We start from the raw sequence: 13,656 nt of genomic DNA, 5'->3' as shown, positions 1-13,656 counted from the left end.
TGGCCTAATGGTTAGAGAGTCGGACTCGTAACCCAAAAAGGTTGCGGGTTCGGGTCTCATACCGTCAGGGATTGTAGGTGGGGGGAGTGAATGTACACTCCCCCTTAGGAGAGTGTACATCCTCTCTTCCACCTTCAATACCACGACTGAGGTGCCCTTGAGCAAGGCACCGAACCCCCAACTGCTCCCCGTGCGCCGCAGCAAAAAAATGGCTGCCCACTGCTCCGGGTGTGTGTTCACGGTGTGTGTGTGTTCACTGCTGTGTGTGTGCACTTTGGATGGGATAAATACAGAGCACTAATTCTGAGTATGGGTCACCATACTTGGCCACATGTCACGTCACTCACTTTCACTTTTCACTTTATAATTGTCTGGTCCTGTGCATTTGGACCAATGACAGTGATTAGGATGTGAGATGCACTTGCCTCCACAAGAAGGAACTGTTCCAGTGTAGACGATGCAGTGTGTTCTTGCTGTAAGCTAATGACAGTCACAACAGCTTTTCTGTCAATTTGTTATAGTTAACACTTTCTATTTTAAAACATGATTTTTAATTCGCAGATCAATGCACTATAGTGTGAGTTTGATAAATAGCTCACTGTGATTGTATGTGATTTTTTACCCATTTACATATAAAACAAGAAATTGTACAGAAAGTCTTAATTTTATACATGTATGGATTCAATGTTTTTATACATAAATATACATAAAAAAAAACAATGCTGTCTGTTTTATTTTGGCTGTTGTCTGTGTCCATAGCTACACAATATACATACAATAATAATGCATTAATCTTTAGGATTAGTAGTCAATCCCAACTAAAGTGAAATTTTATATGTACATAATTAAAATAAAAATTTGGTTGATGGTATTAAAGTTAAACTCATGTAAAATATCTTGGGGTTGATATCTGCAGATCAGATTCAGACCATATCTATCACAATTTTCAGCCAAGGTTAGACAATATTAAAAAGATTTTATGTTGCTGGCTGCAGAGAGAATTTATTGGAGAGTCCTGCTGACTAAGGCTGAGGGCATATCACGCCTAGTTTATCCTGCTTTTTCCCTTTGTGTTGATCAAAAAACTATTAAATTTATTAAGTCTGCTATTCCGCTTTATTTGGAAAAATAAGACAGAATGTGTTCAAAGGACTTCCATGATAAGAAATTATAAGGAGGGTGGTCCTAATACTTTAGAATTTAAAATCATTAACCAGACTTTCAAAATGAACTAGATTAAGAATTGTTTATCTAATGAGTTACCCTGGTTTTGAGTACCTTTGGTTTTTTATTGTCCTGTAACTGTCCTGGAAGATTGCTTTTAAACATCATCCTTCTTACATCTATAGCAAATGTGTATTATTTGAAACAATGAAAATATATTGTCTGGTAACAAATTACTTTATTTGTGTTATGGCTGTTTAAACAATCATTTTCAATGGTGTTTATGTATTAGATAAATAATGTACTAACTTCTTTATTAGAAAATGAGCAAGAGGGTGGCTAACCGCACACTGATTGAGCACTGAAGATAGCAATGTGCTGAAACGTTTGCTTGCTTGCTCGTGTCCATTTTTTTAAATTCACATGCACTTTGCACTTTTGCACAATGCAATTTATACAAATTAAAAATATGTTTTTGTAGACTGTTTAGTCTTGAGTGGATCAGTGTGCAGTTAGCCACCGTCTTGCTCATTTTCAAATATCCTACTGGCTCTACGCACCTGCAGTACAAGGAACTATTTATTTATTTATTTATTTTTTGGAGCGCTACAATTTTCTCGAGTTTTACTAACTTCTTTATTAGAAGCCCCTCTAAAAGCACAATTTAAATGGAGGATATGTTATCCAAACTCTGAATTGAAAAACTTGTGGACCTTTCAGACTTTTTATTAGAAAGTAAAATGAAAGAACTCCATTTCAAAATAGTTCTTCGTGTTCATTTTGAACACTCCAAAGAGAAAGGAAAACTTGAAATCGCATCATATGACCCCTTTAATGGTGAACATTTTCGACTTTATAAAATGATTCTCTCAAGCCTTGGCGATCGGCCCCTATTAAACAATAAAGAAAGTAAGACATCTTTTTCTTATACATAGTTTAGTAGCCTACTATTCTTTTTGCCAGAATTGATCATTAATCAACTTAATTATTTCCTGGATTTTGTATCACCATAGTCCCTAAATGTATGTACATGCAGGAAATGGGATTCAAATCGAAAACATTTTCCCCCATTTTGTGTCCCCCCCCACTTCTCAAACCAAAGTTACACCCTTGTCAGAAGTTATCATGTTAATTTTTGCAGTAACAATGACAGAACCTATCTTTTTTGTTGTTGTTGTCAGATTTTCATTCTAAGGACATTCATCTTGAGCATATTGTATTTTTGCTTTGTCTTCATGGGTAAATTTCACCTTCATTGTAAATATATATAAAGTTCCATTTTACTTCTGCTCTGTTTAAAAGTTGTTTTTTTCTTTGTTGTCCATATATTCTGTTGATTTGTGTAGCTCTTAGCTTCATGCGATGATGTCCGTTTGCCTTCTGCTACTTCATAACTCTTGTAATACTTTCATTTGCAATAAATAATAATAATAAATGATATATTGGCTTCAGACTGGCAAATGTAGGCTATTATGCAATTGATCTTTTTTGGAATCCTAGCACTGTTTATTTCCAGCTATTCAATGTAAAATCAAACATTTGTATGCCACTGTTATTGAATGATATATTCTATATATCTATATAACGCATAATGTTTCTGAAAGTAATGTGGAATGTCAAAATCCTTCTGAAAGGCAAGAACGTGGTTGACAGTTGACCGTGGAAGTGCTCTGCTGAACGAATCGCTAATGTGCTGTACTGTGGGAAGTCGTTTACGCGAATCGGTTCTTTTGAAACACGTGATAACCGGATCAATAAACCGATTCAGTGATTCTTTTACGGTTACATACGTGATTCAGCTTATAGAAAACAGTCAGCATTTTAACTTAAGTACTACATTTACTTGACCCATTACATTTTTTTCCCGTACACTCATTGTCATCCTTTAGGAGTCAGACATGTCTGCAAGCGCACGCACACTGGTCCATGTATTTCACATAAAGAAGCGGCATCGTAGTATGTTGATGGCGAACCGATATTTGTGATTCATTGAAAAGATCCGATTCAAAAGAATGATTCGTTCTCCAATCTGACATCACTGATTGTGCTAGACACAACTGAACACAGGGGTGTACGTTGTTTTGATAATTGTTTTTTGGCTGGGACAAAGGATTTCAACGCCACTTTGTAAGTCTCGAATGCGCAAAAGTTTTAGTCACATTAATCGTAATATATTAGTTACGTTAAATCGATCCCTGGTTTAAGCATCGAGTTCTGTTGTGTTTTGCCGAGGGTTGCTGTTATTTGACGTTAGCTTGCCAAGCTAGCCGGATATCAGTCGCGAAAATATTATGTTATGGGAAAATATGAAGACACATTTGCTATTTGAATGCTATATAACGGCAAATTAGTGTTTGTGAGACTGACCATAAAACTCTGCTTGGCGTTAAATACCGAGCTAGTTTGCTGTGATAGTTTGAACTACAGCTAGAATTAAATATATAAGTTTAGGAATAGACCGGCTCTAAAAGCTGTTCCTACTTCCTACAGTTTTTAGCCAGTTTTATTCAGATTTTAGCCGCCTCTTTTTGTGCTTTTGACACTTCCTAGATAGCACACAAATAATCAGTAAATTGAATCCGTGTTGCCCATTTAATAATAGAATCTTTCACAGTGGGCCTGTCACTTAAGTGTTTTAAATTTGATTTAATAATAGTAAACTGTTGCGTAGGGATTTTGACAGTGTTGTGGGCAGCTCTCCAACTTTAAAAATGGTTCAGAATTATAAGCAGACGTCTGGAGCCTGTTCCCCAACCAACACTGAAGAACTACTCACACCAGCACATGAGGAAAATGTGCGATTCATTCATTACAGTAAGTTGCCTCGTGAGAAATCTTTTCAAATGTCAGAGACCCATCAAAAATATCCTATTTTTAAGAGAAGAGTATATTTTGGGGGAATTAGAGTTTTCTATAACATTAACTCTTCTTCCAACAGCTTGGCAGCGTGTCATGAGAGAAATGCAGACTTGCCAGGGAAGTGAAAACAATAACCAGGGACCTCAGAAGTATGTGGAGAGGATGCCAAACCCTGCACTAAGCTGTATGTAACTAGTTTATTTGTTCTGAGGATTGTATTTTGTTGTTGAAGTAACATAGAATGATAAATAATAACTATTGGTTGAAATATTTGGCTGTGTGAACAGCTGTATCTCAGCCCTTATCTTGCCAATGATGATTTTTCTTAAAAACTGAATGCAGTTTTATATTTTCTGATCCTTTTCCTAAAGTCACCTGCAATTTTTTTTGAAAATGCATGCATGCTCTCGAACTGTTTGTTTCTGCTCTTCAGCTTTTACACCAGTGGACTTGAATGATGTGAAAAGGAAAAACACACAAGACTCCAAAAAGTCTTCATGAAACAATTGGATTTATCCAGCATAAAGACTAATACAGCATAGATCTCATGCCTGGTGCACTGATGTTATTCAGGCCTTTATTTGCCGATCCCTGATCTTTTTTTAAATTATCAGTGTTGTTCACTGATAACTTTGTCCTGTGTTTAAGGACAAAATGCTGCTTTAAAAATGTTTTTAGAATTTCCCTTGATTTTCATATAGAGTGCTGCAGTGATGTGTTTTTGTAGGCGACAAATGCCTGGATTTATTCATTGGCTTTTGAATTATTGCAGAAAACAAGCTTTGTGACCAAGAGATTAGGGTATTACTGATGTATTTTATGTTGTAGAAAAAAAAACTTGTTCCTGTGTTACCTTATTTCAGGCATTAGCCAAAACCCCATTCAGGATAATGGGAATCAGAAATGCTAACTCGTTTTTGGGATTTGGCCTAAAATATGTCATCCCAAAAGCACTGTATATAAGCTAATATAAAATAGCATACATGTCAAAAAGACATGCTTTTTGACATATGATTTTTAAGTCAAACCAACAAAATAATTTATTTAACCCTTGTATTATGTTCTGGGTCAATTTGACCCATTTGGAAATACCAGTTAACCTGTGATTTTATTCTTGATATTTTGTGACTTTTTCTCATTTAGGGCCATGAACATGCATGCAAAGTGAGGATACACTGATGTGTTTTGAAGTGCGCACACATAAATTTGTTACGATTTTGATGTTCGCGAGTCAATTTGACCCACATTATTTTATTTTTTTTGTTTTAAAGCAACTGTACAGCCCCAAGTTAAATATATTTCTTGGGTATATGTTGTTATGTTGGTGTTTTACTACCCTGGAAAGGGAAGAAATTAGCCTTTTCTCATTAATTTTCAGTACTGAATAAGACTTTCTCAGACTCATATGATAAAAGTGAGCTTTCATTTCTATTTTTAATGTATATGAAATACTATTTAACTTCTCTTTTTCTTCCAGAAATTGTGCAACTTTTTCTCATTTAGGGCCATGAACATGTCTAAACAAGTTGTGCTCCAAATTTGAAGTTGATATAAAAAAAAATATACTATACTAAAACTAGCCACCAGGTGCCATTCAAACTCCATTGAATTTTTTTAATACATTTTTACGGTCACAAATGTATACATTTCTCTCTCAATATTACTTCTATCACAAAATAAACACCAAATATGGAATCTTGAGACTCATATGACTCAAATATAGACTCTTGTGATTGAGGGTAGCATTTAGGAAAATGTGCTATATATTTAAATGTATGCTTTTAAAACATTTTAATCATTTTATTTTTTTACTTTATCTAGGCTTACAATTTGAATTTGCCATTTTTATGATTTGCAAACACGGAAAGACCTAAATTACTCAATTTGGTACTTTTATTTATTTATTTTTTATATAAATGGTAGTTGTGGGGCAATTTGAATCAATGGTTCAACTGTCCTGCAACCTCTGGTATATAAGATTCTCTAGTATATACAATATTATTTTCATGTAGCACCTTTCCTCCCAATAATGGATATATTGTTTCTGAAAACATTTATTGTTTCATTGAAAACATATAGACATATGCACATATAAACATACAATGTTTATAAAAAAGAATATTTCTCTCTATTTGAATTCTATTTTTAATTTTTTCGCCTGGTTCCTTTAACAAGCATTGAAACTCACTGTCCACAAATTTGCATGATTGCTTTTGGTTTTACTAATGTAAAAATGGTTCACAAATATTAAAACACACTAAAGATGTCTGCAAGAAAGGTACAGCACAAAGATGTGGAAGAGATCAATGCATTATTGAATTATCACTGTGTATAACATTAATGTTTTCACTTGGAAATAGTTAACTTGTTCAAGTTGCCCATCCTGGGCAAGGATGTGCCAATGCTACTTTTTTGAAAGTCATATTTCATTATATATAAGCTCTATTTCAGTTTCTCTAATTGTTCAATATTGCTTTTGCTGCATTAGTTTATCTCAATACCAGTACCAGTTGTACAACTGGTAACCAATTCATCTTACTCCACTCTTTCCAACCATTGCATAAACCACATAATAAATGGCTTACTCATATATCATGTGGTTTATGCAACTTAATATAAACAATTTGAGTTGAATTACTGAAATGAACTTTTCCACAACATTCTAATTTATTGAGATGCACCTGTATATAATGATTTAGTATATAATTAGTAATAAGATCTACTGTGGTGCCTTTGTTATTAATTATTTTATAACTACCAGGAATGATTTTAATCAAGAATTACCATATGGCTTACAGACAATCAGGGCAAATAAACTAATTATCAATAATTGTGGACTAATATGCATGTTACATTTTAAAGTTAATTGCATCACAAATCTGTTAGCAAAGAATGGTTGACTATTTATTATCCCAAAATAATTAAAGTAAAAGAGTGTTGATTCAATTTGAAAATATTTCAAATTGTGGGAATTTCATGTCAAGTTATTTAAGATATGCACAAATGCATACCATTGTAAGTGTTCTGTGACATTCTGTACTGTGTTCATAATTTAAAATGACTGTCTGTTGGACTGCAAAATGCAGTTAAGTTATCAGTGATATCAGCTTCTTTGTACAAAACCATACCATGTGTTTTTAAAAATATTTTCATTTTGTGGGATATTTAATCAAAATTCTACATTTGTAGGATGTAAAATATACCATTGTACAATAAACAAACAAAAGAATCGATCTGAGTGTGCAATTATTTAATCTCCTCAGGAAGTGTCTCCCCTGAATAAAAAAAAAGAACATTCATTACTATGATAGAAGTAGTCCAAAAATAATTAAAAAAAAACATATATACAGAGTTCACAGTGAAAATCCAGGTGTTGTGCTGTTGCCTGACAGGCGAGCTCACTCTTTAAACTTCCACTCCTGACGGCACATTGGGCACTGCTGCTGCACTTGCTGAGAGTTCAGCCACTTCAGGATGCAGTGCATGTGGAAACAGTGAGAGCACTGACCCCAAACCAACGGACAATCATCTCCTGGGACCTTACCTGTAAAAACCAGAGAGTACATTTCATTTTGTAATGCTGATTACATTTTCTTCAACTACATAAGTAGAACTTAAACAGCAACAGGACTTCGTAACAAAACTGCACAAAAAGGCACAGGAGGCAGTGTAGATCAAGTGAAATCAGGTTACCCACAGTCTGGGCAACAGCCGTTGAAAGGCGCTCTGCAGATGCCGCAGTTCTCATCGTTGGCCACCCACAACCACGATGCCACACCATTCCACTGCTTTATTTTAACCTTCATCTCTTCTGGGAATTCACAAAACAAGAAACTGCACTCACAAACAGTAATTTTATATAGGGTCCCTTATACCAGTGAATCTCAACATTTTGGCTTACCGGACCCCAGTCCAATTCAGAACCATCCTCAAGGACCCCCAGAACAAAACTGACTCATCTATGTATAATTTGTGTCTTTGTGAGGACCAAATACAGTCAAGTATAATTCAAGTTAGCTGACTTGTCCAGTATTTGGCCATATCATCAGCTATATTGGATTTTTCTTTCATGGGAACATGTCATGTCAAAATATACAAAATTTATACAAAAATTCATACTTTATACGGACCCCCTGGCCTTACGTCAAGGACCACTAGGGGTCCACGGACCCCTGGTTGAGAAACACTGCCTTATACCATGGTACTGAATGAATATCATGTTCATGTAGCCTGATATTTACATGATACTTTGCAAAGTAATTCAAAAATACTGTGGTACGTCACGAAACTGCTTTTCATGATCATACTACTACGACACAAAATTGTCCTATTATGGTATTCTTTCTTTTAGGCATTTTTTGTTAGAATGGAATGACATATGAACCCATGTCAACTCAGCTATGAGTAAAACACTGTCCTGTTAACACGAACGTAATACAAATCTCAACACGTGACAAGAAAGTAAATAATCAAACTGGTTTAAAAATACTGACCCACAGAAGTGTACTCATTCATCAAGCTCACTATGTTATTGTCCTAACATCCATTCTAGCGCACTTCTTGTTCTTCTTGAGCGTTTTTGGCGGTTGGCATAGGTGCTTTACTGGCACCTGCTGGACTGGAGTGTGGAACAAAAGTTTGGCAGGAAAAAAAAGTACTAAAATAAAACCTGTAACCTTTATATTCGTTCTAACAAATGATATGATATACTGTCATTTTGTTACATCTGTGTGTATTTAAAAAATTCGTTCTAACAGACACTGCCACCCAATATGTGGCCTTAAAGTCTTTTGTCTTTAAAGAAGGTAAACGAACAAGATAACAAGGAAGTGACAATGAAGATAAAACTTATTTTAGGACCTCTGCTATGTTTTATATCTTGTTGCTTGAGTTTTTTTTTTTTTTTTCCAGATTGATTGTCTTCCTTATAAAGAGTAGCGAATCCGGAAGTGTGGCGTCTCCTAGCAACGGAGATGAAAAAGAAACACTGCAGGTCTCGCGCTGCTAAATTGTGATACCAGAAATTATTGGAAATTGAACAATAATTTTTTAGATCTTTGAAAAAAAATATTTATTATAAATATTGAAAAATAAGATTTGTTACTCTCTGCTACTCAGGACCAGGATACAAAAGAAACAGGTGATAATTTAAAATTATCTAACACAATTAACAGTTACTCCGTAATGCCCTGTTAATGTCTTATATATGTGTGTCTGTGTTGAATTACGGTACTTTATTTTTGATTATGAAGAGATGGAAGGTGGTGGGTGTGATGAAGGTCTGCCGACACCGGCGGATCAGATTAACAGGCAGGAAGAGGTTCCTGATGAATTTACTGAGCCTCAGGAGGTCTAGAGTCTTACACGAACCTTTCACTTGTATCAGTTTAACACTACATTACTAAAGACATTAATCACGCAGATGATATCAGAGTGAATAACAGCGTTTTGCTATAGTTTTCCCATTGTCTTAGCAATCAGGGCTTGCAATGTAAACTCAGTTGGTTTTAATGTAGAATGAAGGTTTGTTAATGATTTTATTCATAGGGGGAATCGATGGATCAGTCAGACCATTATGACAGAGGCACTCATGCTGAGACCAGTGGACTCACAGCTGGGCTTAGTGGACAGCACTCCCTCCAGCTGGCGATCAGTGGCACTGAGGCAGAAGGGAGTGTCAGTGAGGAAGATGACGAAGAGGAAGAACTTGTAGTGTTGGATCCTGAGCATGTGAGTAAACTTGATTTTTTTTTTGGCTAAAGCAGTAAAAAAAAAAAAAAAAAAAGAAAATCTGATACCCCCGGTCTCATGTTTTGTACATTTTATATCCATCAGCCCTTAATGAAAAGATTCCAGTCTGCACTGAAAAACAACCTCAGAAATCAGCTAGAGAGATTGAACCTTGAGCTCCATGAGAAGGTAATAGAAAAAAAAAAATGTCTTCGTATTTTTCTCTGAAAATGTTTGATATGATCCATCTTTGTGTAATGACACGTGCACACTGGGCAGAAATTTCTTCTGTACTTTGGGAAATATATGCACACACACTTACATACAAACAAGGGCTACAGAAACTGATCGTTACTGCTCTGCTGCAGATAGTAGTGGAAAAGGCAGAGGCTCAGAAACGTCATGAACTTGCTGAAGAAGTATACATGGTGCATGAGATGTTGGCCAGACTCCAGGCGTCTCTGGAGGCAAGTCATGAGGCTAATGCCCAGGCTGCTGCTCAGCATAGACAGGCCCAAGACCAGCTGGATGGCGTAAAAAATCAGTACCAAGATGCTACCAGTCAGGCTAACAAACAACGTATGCAAGGTGAGAAGAAGATCTATGAACCAGTGTTATTTTGTATATTTATATACGAGTATTTTTTTGTTCATATTTTTAGTTAGCTTTTATTTTTTATATATTGTTTTTATTTTATTTATTCAATTTTTTTGTAGTTTTGTTTTTGTGATTTTTGTCATTTATTATTATTATTAGTATTATTAATCATTTATTTAAAAAATATTACTATTTAGGTTTGTTTGTTTTATTTTATTTCAAGTCAAGTCAAGTCTGCTTTATTGTCAATTCTTCCACATGTACAGCACATACACACAGAGAATTGAAATTGCGTTACTCTCAGACCCTTGGTGCATACAGATAACACTAACAGTAGAACATAAATACAGATAGATACAGATTAAATATAAAATACAACTATACAAATAAGGTAAAATGTAAAAAAATATATAAAGCAGCACAAGGCACATGGCTTGAAATAAAACTATTTCAGTTTTAGTTTTAGTTCGGATTCAGTTTTTATTTCCAGTTAGTAATTTTAGTGCTTCAACTTTTTTTTTATTGCCTAGGCAACATTTCTAATTTCAATTTAGTTTTGTTTTTCATCTAATATTTTTATTTCAGCTTTATTTCAATTAACAAAAATATTTTGAACAAGAATGCAATTACAGTAGAGAACATTTTGCACTAACCAACAGCACATTTTAAAGATGATTATTTATATTTATATTATTCTTATTGTTCATTAGTAATGATTTTTCAAAGAAACTGACAAATAAACATAATATGCACAATACTTCTTTCATAAGTAAGTTGATTTACCCCAAAAACATTGTGACTCTTTGGCATTGTAAAACCCTGTTATTCAGATATCATCCCAACCAGTGCAACATAGTAACCAATAGCTTAACCAATAGCTTCAGTTTGTGAGGGGGCTACCTGTTGAACAATAGCAGATAGGATAAAAAGGATTTAGAAATAATTATTTTACAATTTTAGTGGTGCAGACTTCATCTTCAGACAATTAACACTCAACAATCTCAGTTAGTCTTGTTATCATTTGTGCTCGCTTTATAGTTTCTGAATTACAGTCTAAAGTGGACAACCTGGCCCTGAAGTTGCTCTACATGCAGGAGGCCAATACTGACCTGCGCTCAGACATCAAAGCCATAATAAATGCTTCACACAAAGCCCAGAAAGCAAGAACTCAGGCAGAGGAGAATAAACACCAGCAGGTGGAGTTCTAGAGTGCATGGTTGTGGTTAAATGTGGCCATGTCATGTGTTTTGCTATTTTAGTATATATTAGCATGCTTATATAATGATTTTAACCAGAAATTCTATGTATATGTTATATATACAGTGGTGTGAAAAAGTGTTGGCCCCCTTCCTGAGATCTGAAACATTAAAGTGTGACAAACATGCAAAAAAATAAGAAATCAGGAAGGGGGCCAACACTTTTTCACACCACTGTATAATGCATTCTCTCCATTTCATTAAAGCTATATGTTCATTCAAACATCTCTCTCTTTCTCTCTGTCAGGATCTTTATGTTGAGCGTTTGATCAAGCATGTGGAAAAGCTCTCAGAGCAGATATCTCTGTATGAAGTTCAGATCATCCCTCAGACTGAGCAGACAAAGGCTGCAAAGGAAGCTCTTTCTGAGGTTAGACACCTCTGCAACAGAATAAGTGAAGCATACACATTCAAAGTTATGTATTTTTAAGTTATGAAACACATTTTACTTGAAACATCACATTTTGGTTATGTTCAAATTTAAATATTACTAAGAGCAAAAGTACTGACTTACTGACATCTTGAGATAATTTTAATACTGGTCCATAATTAGTTACTTTAGTACCATTGGTTCTGGCATTAAAGGGATCCTGATAAGATTTCATCACAGAAGTCATGACATTCATCAGTAATAAAATTCTTAGTTTTTTTCACCCTAGATAAAGTATAGATGAAGATAAAGTATAATTTAATAAAGAAGTTTACACTACCACTCAAAAGTTGGTAATTTTTTTTTGAAAGAAGTCTCTTATGCTCTTATGCTTTTTATTTCATCAAAAATACCAGTAAAAACAGTAATATTGTGAAATATTACTACAGTTTAAAATAAGTGTTCCATTTTTAAATATTTTATTTAATTTATTCCTGTACTGGCACAGCAGAATTTTCAGCAGCCATTACTCCAGTCTTCAGCGTAACATTCTAATATGCTGATCTGGTGCTCCAGAATTTTTTTTTACTATTATTATAAATGTTCAAAATATATTTCAGGATTTATTTCAGGATTCTTTGATGAATAGAAAGTTCAAAAGAACAGCATTTCTTTGAATTAGTTATCTTTTGTAACAATAACAACATATATTTCTTTACTGGCAGTTTGGATCAGTTTAATTCATCCTTGCTGAATAAAAGTGTTAATACAAAAAAAAAAAAAAACTTACAGGAACTTACGGATCCACACTTTTGAACTGTAGTGTATTTGTATTGAGTACAATTTGGTGACACTTTAAACACAATTGTTTGTCTGTCTGTAAGGCCTATAACCTTTAATGTTAACACTTATTTAACCCTCTATGGTACGGAATATGATATCAATGAGGAAAAAAATATTTGTGATGTTTTTCCTACTTAAAATTGGACACTATAACAATATCAATAAAATTGTATTATTTTTTTAATTCATTTTTTTTTTTTTTAAGTTTGTTGCCTCAAGGCAGCACTGTACCACAATGGACAAATTTAAACATTTGACATTTTCATGCAGAAAAAAGAAATATATTTATTGAAAACATCAATTTCTTTAACCAAACACTTGAACAAACAGATTTATATAGATCTCATATTTAAAGGGGTCATATGATGCGATTTAAATTTTTCCTTTCTCTTTGGAGTGTTACAAGCTCTTGGTGCATAAAGAAGATCTGTAAAGTTGCAAAGACTAAAGTCTCAAATCCAAAGAGATATTCTTTATAAAAGTTAAGAGTCAGCCACACCTACCTAAAACGGCTCGTTCTAACACGCCCCCACATACCTACGTCACTATGTGGGAAGATTTGCATAACGCTGTTCACGCAAAGAAAGAAGGCGTAACTACTTTGTTTGGCCTTCCAAAAGAGGACGATATCTGCTTCGTCATGCCTGGAGCTGATCCGTGCTGGTTGCTGAGGAAATACAATAACTGTGCGCTGTGGATCACCAGATCGGCTTTCACCGTGGACAAAGCGGAGTCCAACCCGGGGTCATCACATGTGGTTGCCGCAAGCCCTCCGGACACTCGCGCGTAGAATCCGCCGGCCGCGCCATCCTCAAGCCCACCGGCCTCCACTCACTC

At 34.8% G+C, this 13,656-nt stretch overlaps 3 protein-coding genes across 5 annotated transcripts in view; 2 read left to right on the top strand and 1 right to left on the bottom strand.

The window, feature by feature from the left end:
- The first annotated feature begins 3,204 nt into the window (after nucleotides 1–3,204).
- On the top strand, nucleotides 3,205–5,683 carry LOC107710031 (protein FAM195B-like). Of its 2 annotated transcripts, XR_001636551.1 has the most exons (4): nucleotides 3,205–3,291; nucleotides 3,836–3,978; nucleotides 4,103–4,207; nucleotides 4,457–5,682. XR_001636551.1 is itself a non-coding variant. In XM_016514715.1 (3 exons), exons 1-3 carry the CDS (start codon nucleotides 3,876–3,878, stop codon nucleotides 4,522–4,524), a joined length of 276 nt encoding a protein of 91 aa, XP_016370201.1. In that variant the 5' UTR covers nucleotides 3,306–3,875; the 3' UTR covers nucleotides 4,525–5,683. The 2 variants fall into 2 exon arrangements, 1 of the variants encoding a protein (XP_016370201.1); XM_016514715.1 differs by lacking the exon at nucleotides 3,205–3,291 and having other exon boundaries at nucleotides 3,306–3,978; nucleotides 4,457–5,683.
- A 1,576-nt stretch (nucleotides 5,684–7,259) lies between these two features.
- Nucleotides 7,260–13,656, bottom strand: part of LOC107710030 (anaphase-promoting complex subunit 11-like) — a 12,221-nt gene continuing 5,824 nt past the window's right edge. The window contains exons 2-5 of one of the 2 annotated variants that reach the window (XM_016514713.1): nucleotides 8,517–8,579; nucleotides 7,721–7,834; nucleotides 7,426–7,567; nucleotides 7,260–7,298 (exon numbers count right to left, since the gene is read on the bottom strand). In XM_016514713.1, coding sequence (XP_016370199.1) covers nucleotides 7,283–7,298; nucleotides 7,426–7,567; nucleotides 7,721–7,834; nucleotides 8,517–8,538 — 294 coding nt within the window. In that variant the 5' untranslated portion in view covers nucleotides 8,539–8,579 and the 3' untranslated portion in view covers nucleotides 7,260–7,282. The remainder of the gene's footprint in view (nucleotides 7,299–7,425; nucleotides 7,568–7,720; nucleotides 7,835–8,516; nucleotides 8,580–13,656) is intronic. The other variant, XM_016514714.1, reaches the window with a different exon arrangement.
- Nucleotides 9,578–13,656, top strand: part of LOC107710029 (coiled-coil domain-containing protein 40-like) — a 16,249-nt gene continuing 12,170 nt past the window's right edge. Inside the window, exons 1-5 of the mRNA XM_016514712.1 lie at nucleotides 9,578–9,753; nucleotides 9,859–9,942; nucleotides 10,122–10,341; nucleotides 11,389–11,546; nucleotides 11,854–11,976. Coding sequence (XP_016370198.1) covers nucleotides 9,580–9,753; nucleotides 9,859–9,942; nucleotides 10,122–10,341; nucleotides 11,389–11,546; nucleotides 11,854–11,976 — 759 coding nt within the window. The 5' untranslated portion in view covers nucleotides 9,578–9,579. The remainder of the gene's footprint in view (nucleotides 9,754–9,858; nucleotides 9,943–10,121; nucleotides 10,342–11,388; nucleotides 11,547–11,853; nucleotides 11,977–13,656) is intronic.

This window comes from Sinocyclocheilus rhinocerous, unplaced genomic scaffold (genome assembly GCF_001515625.1).
Source record: "Sinocyclocheilus rhinocerous isolate Xijiao unplaced genomic scaffold, SAMN03320098_v1.1 scaffold3614, whole genome shotgun sequence".
Lineage (NCBI taxonomy): Eukaryota > Metazoa > Chordata > Actinopteri > Cypriniformes > Cyprinidae > Sinocyclocheilus > Sinocyclocheilus rhinocerous.
This window is presented reverse-complemented; position numbering and strand designations above follow the sequence as displayed.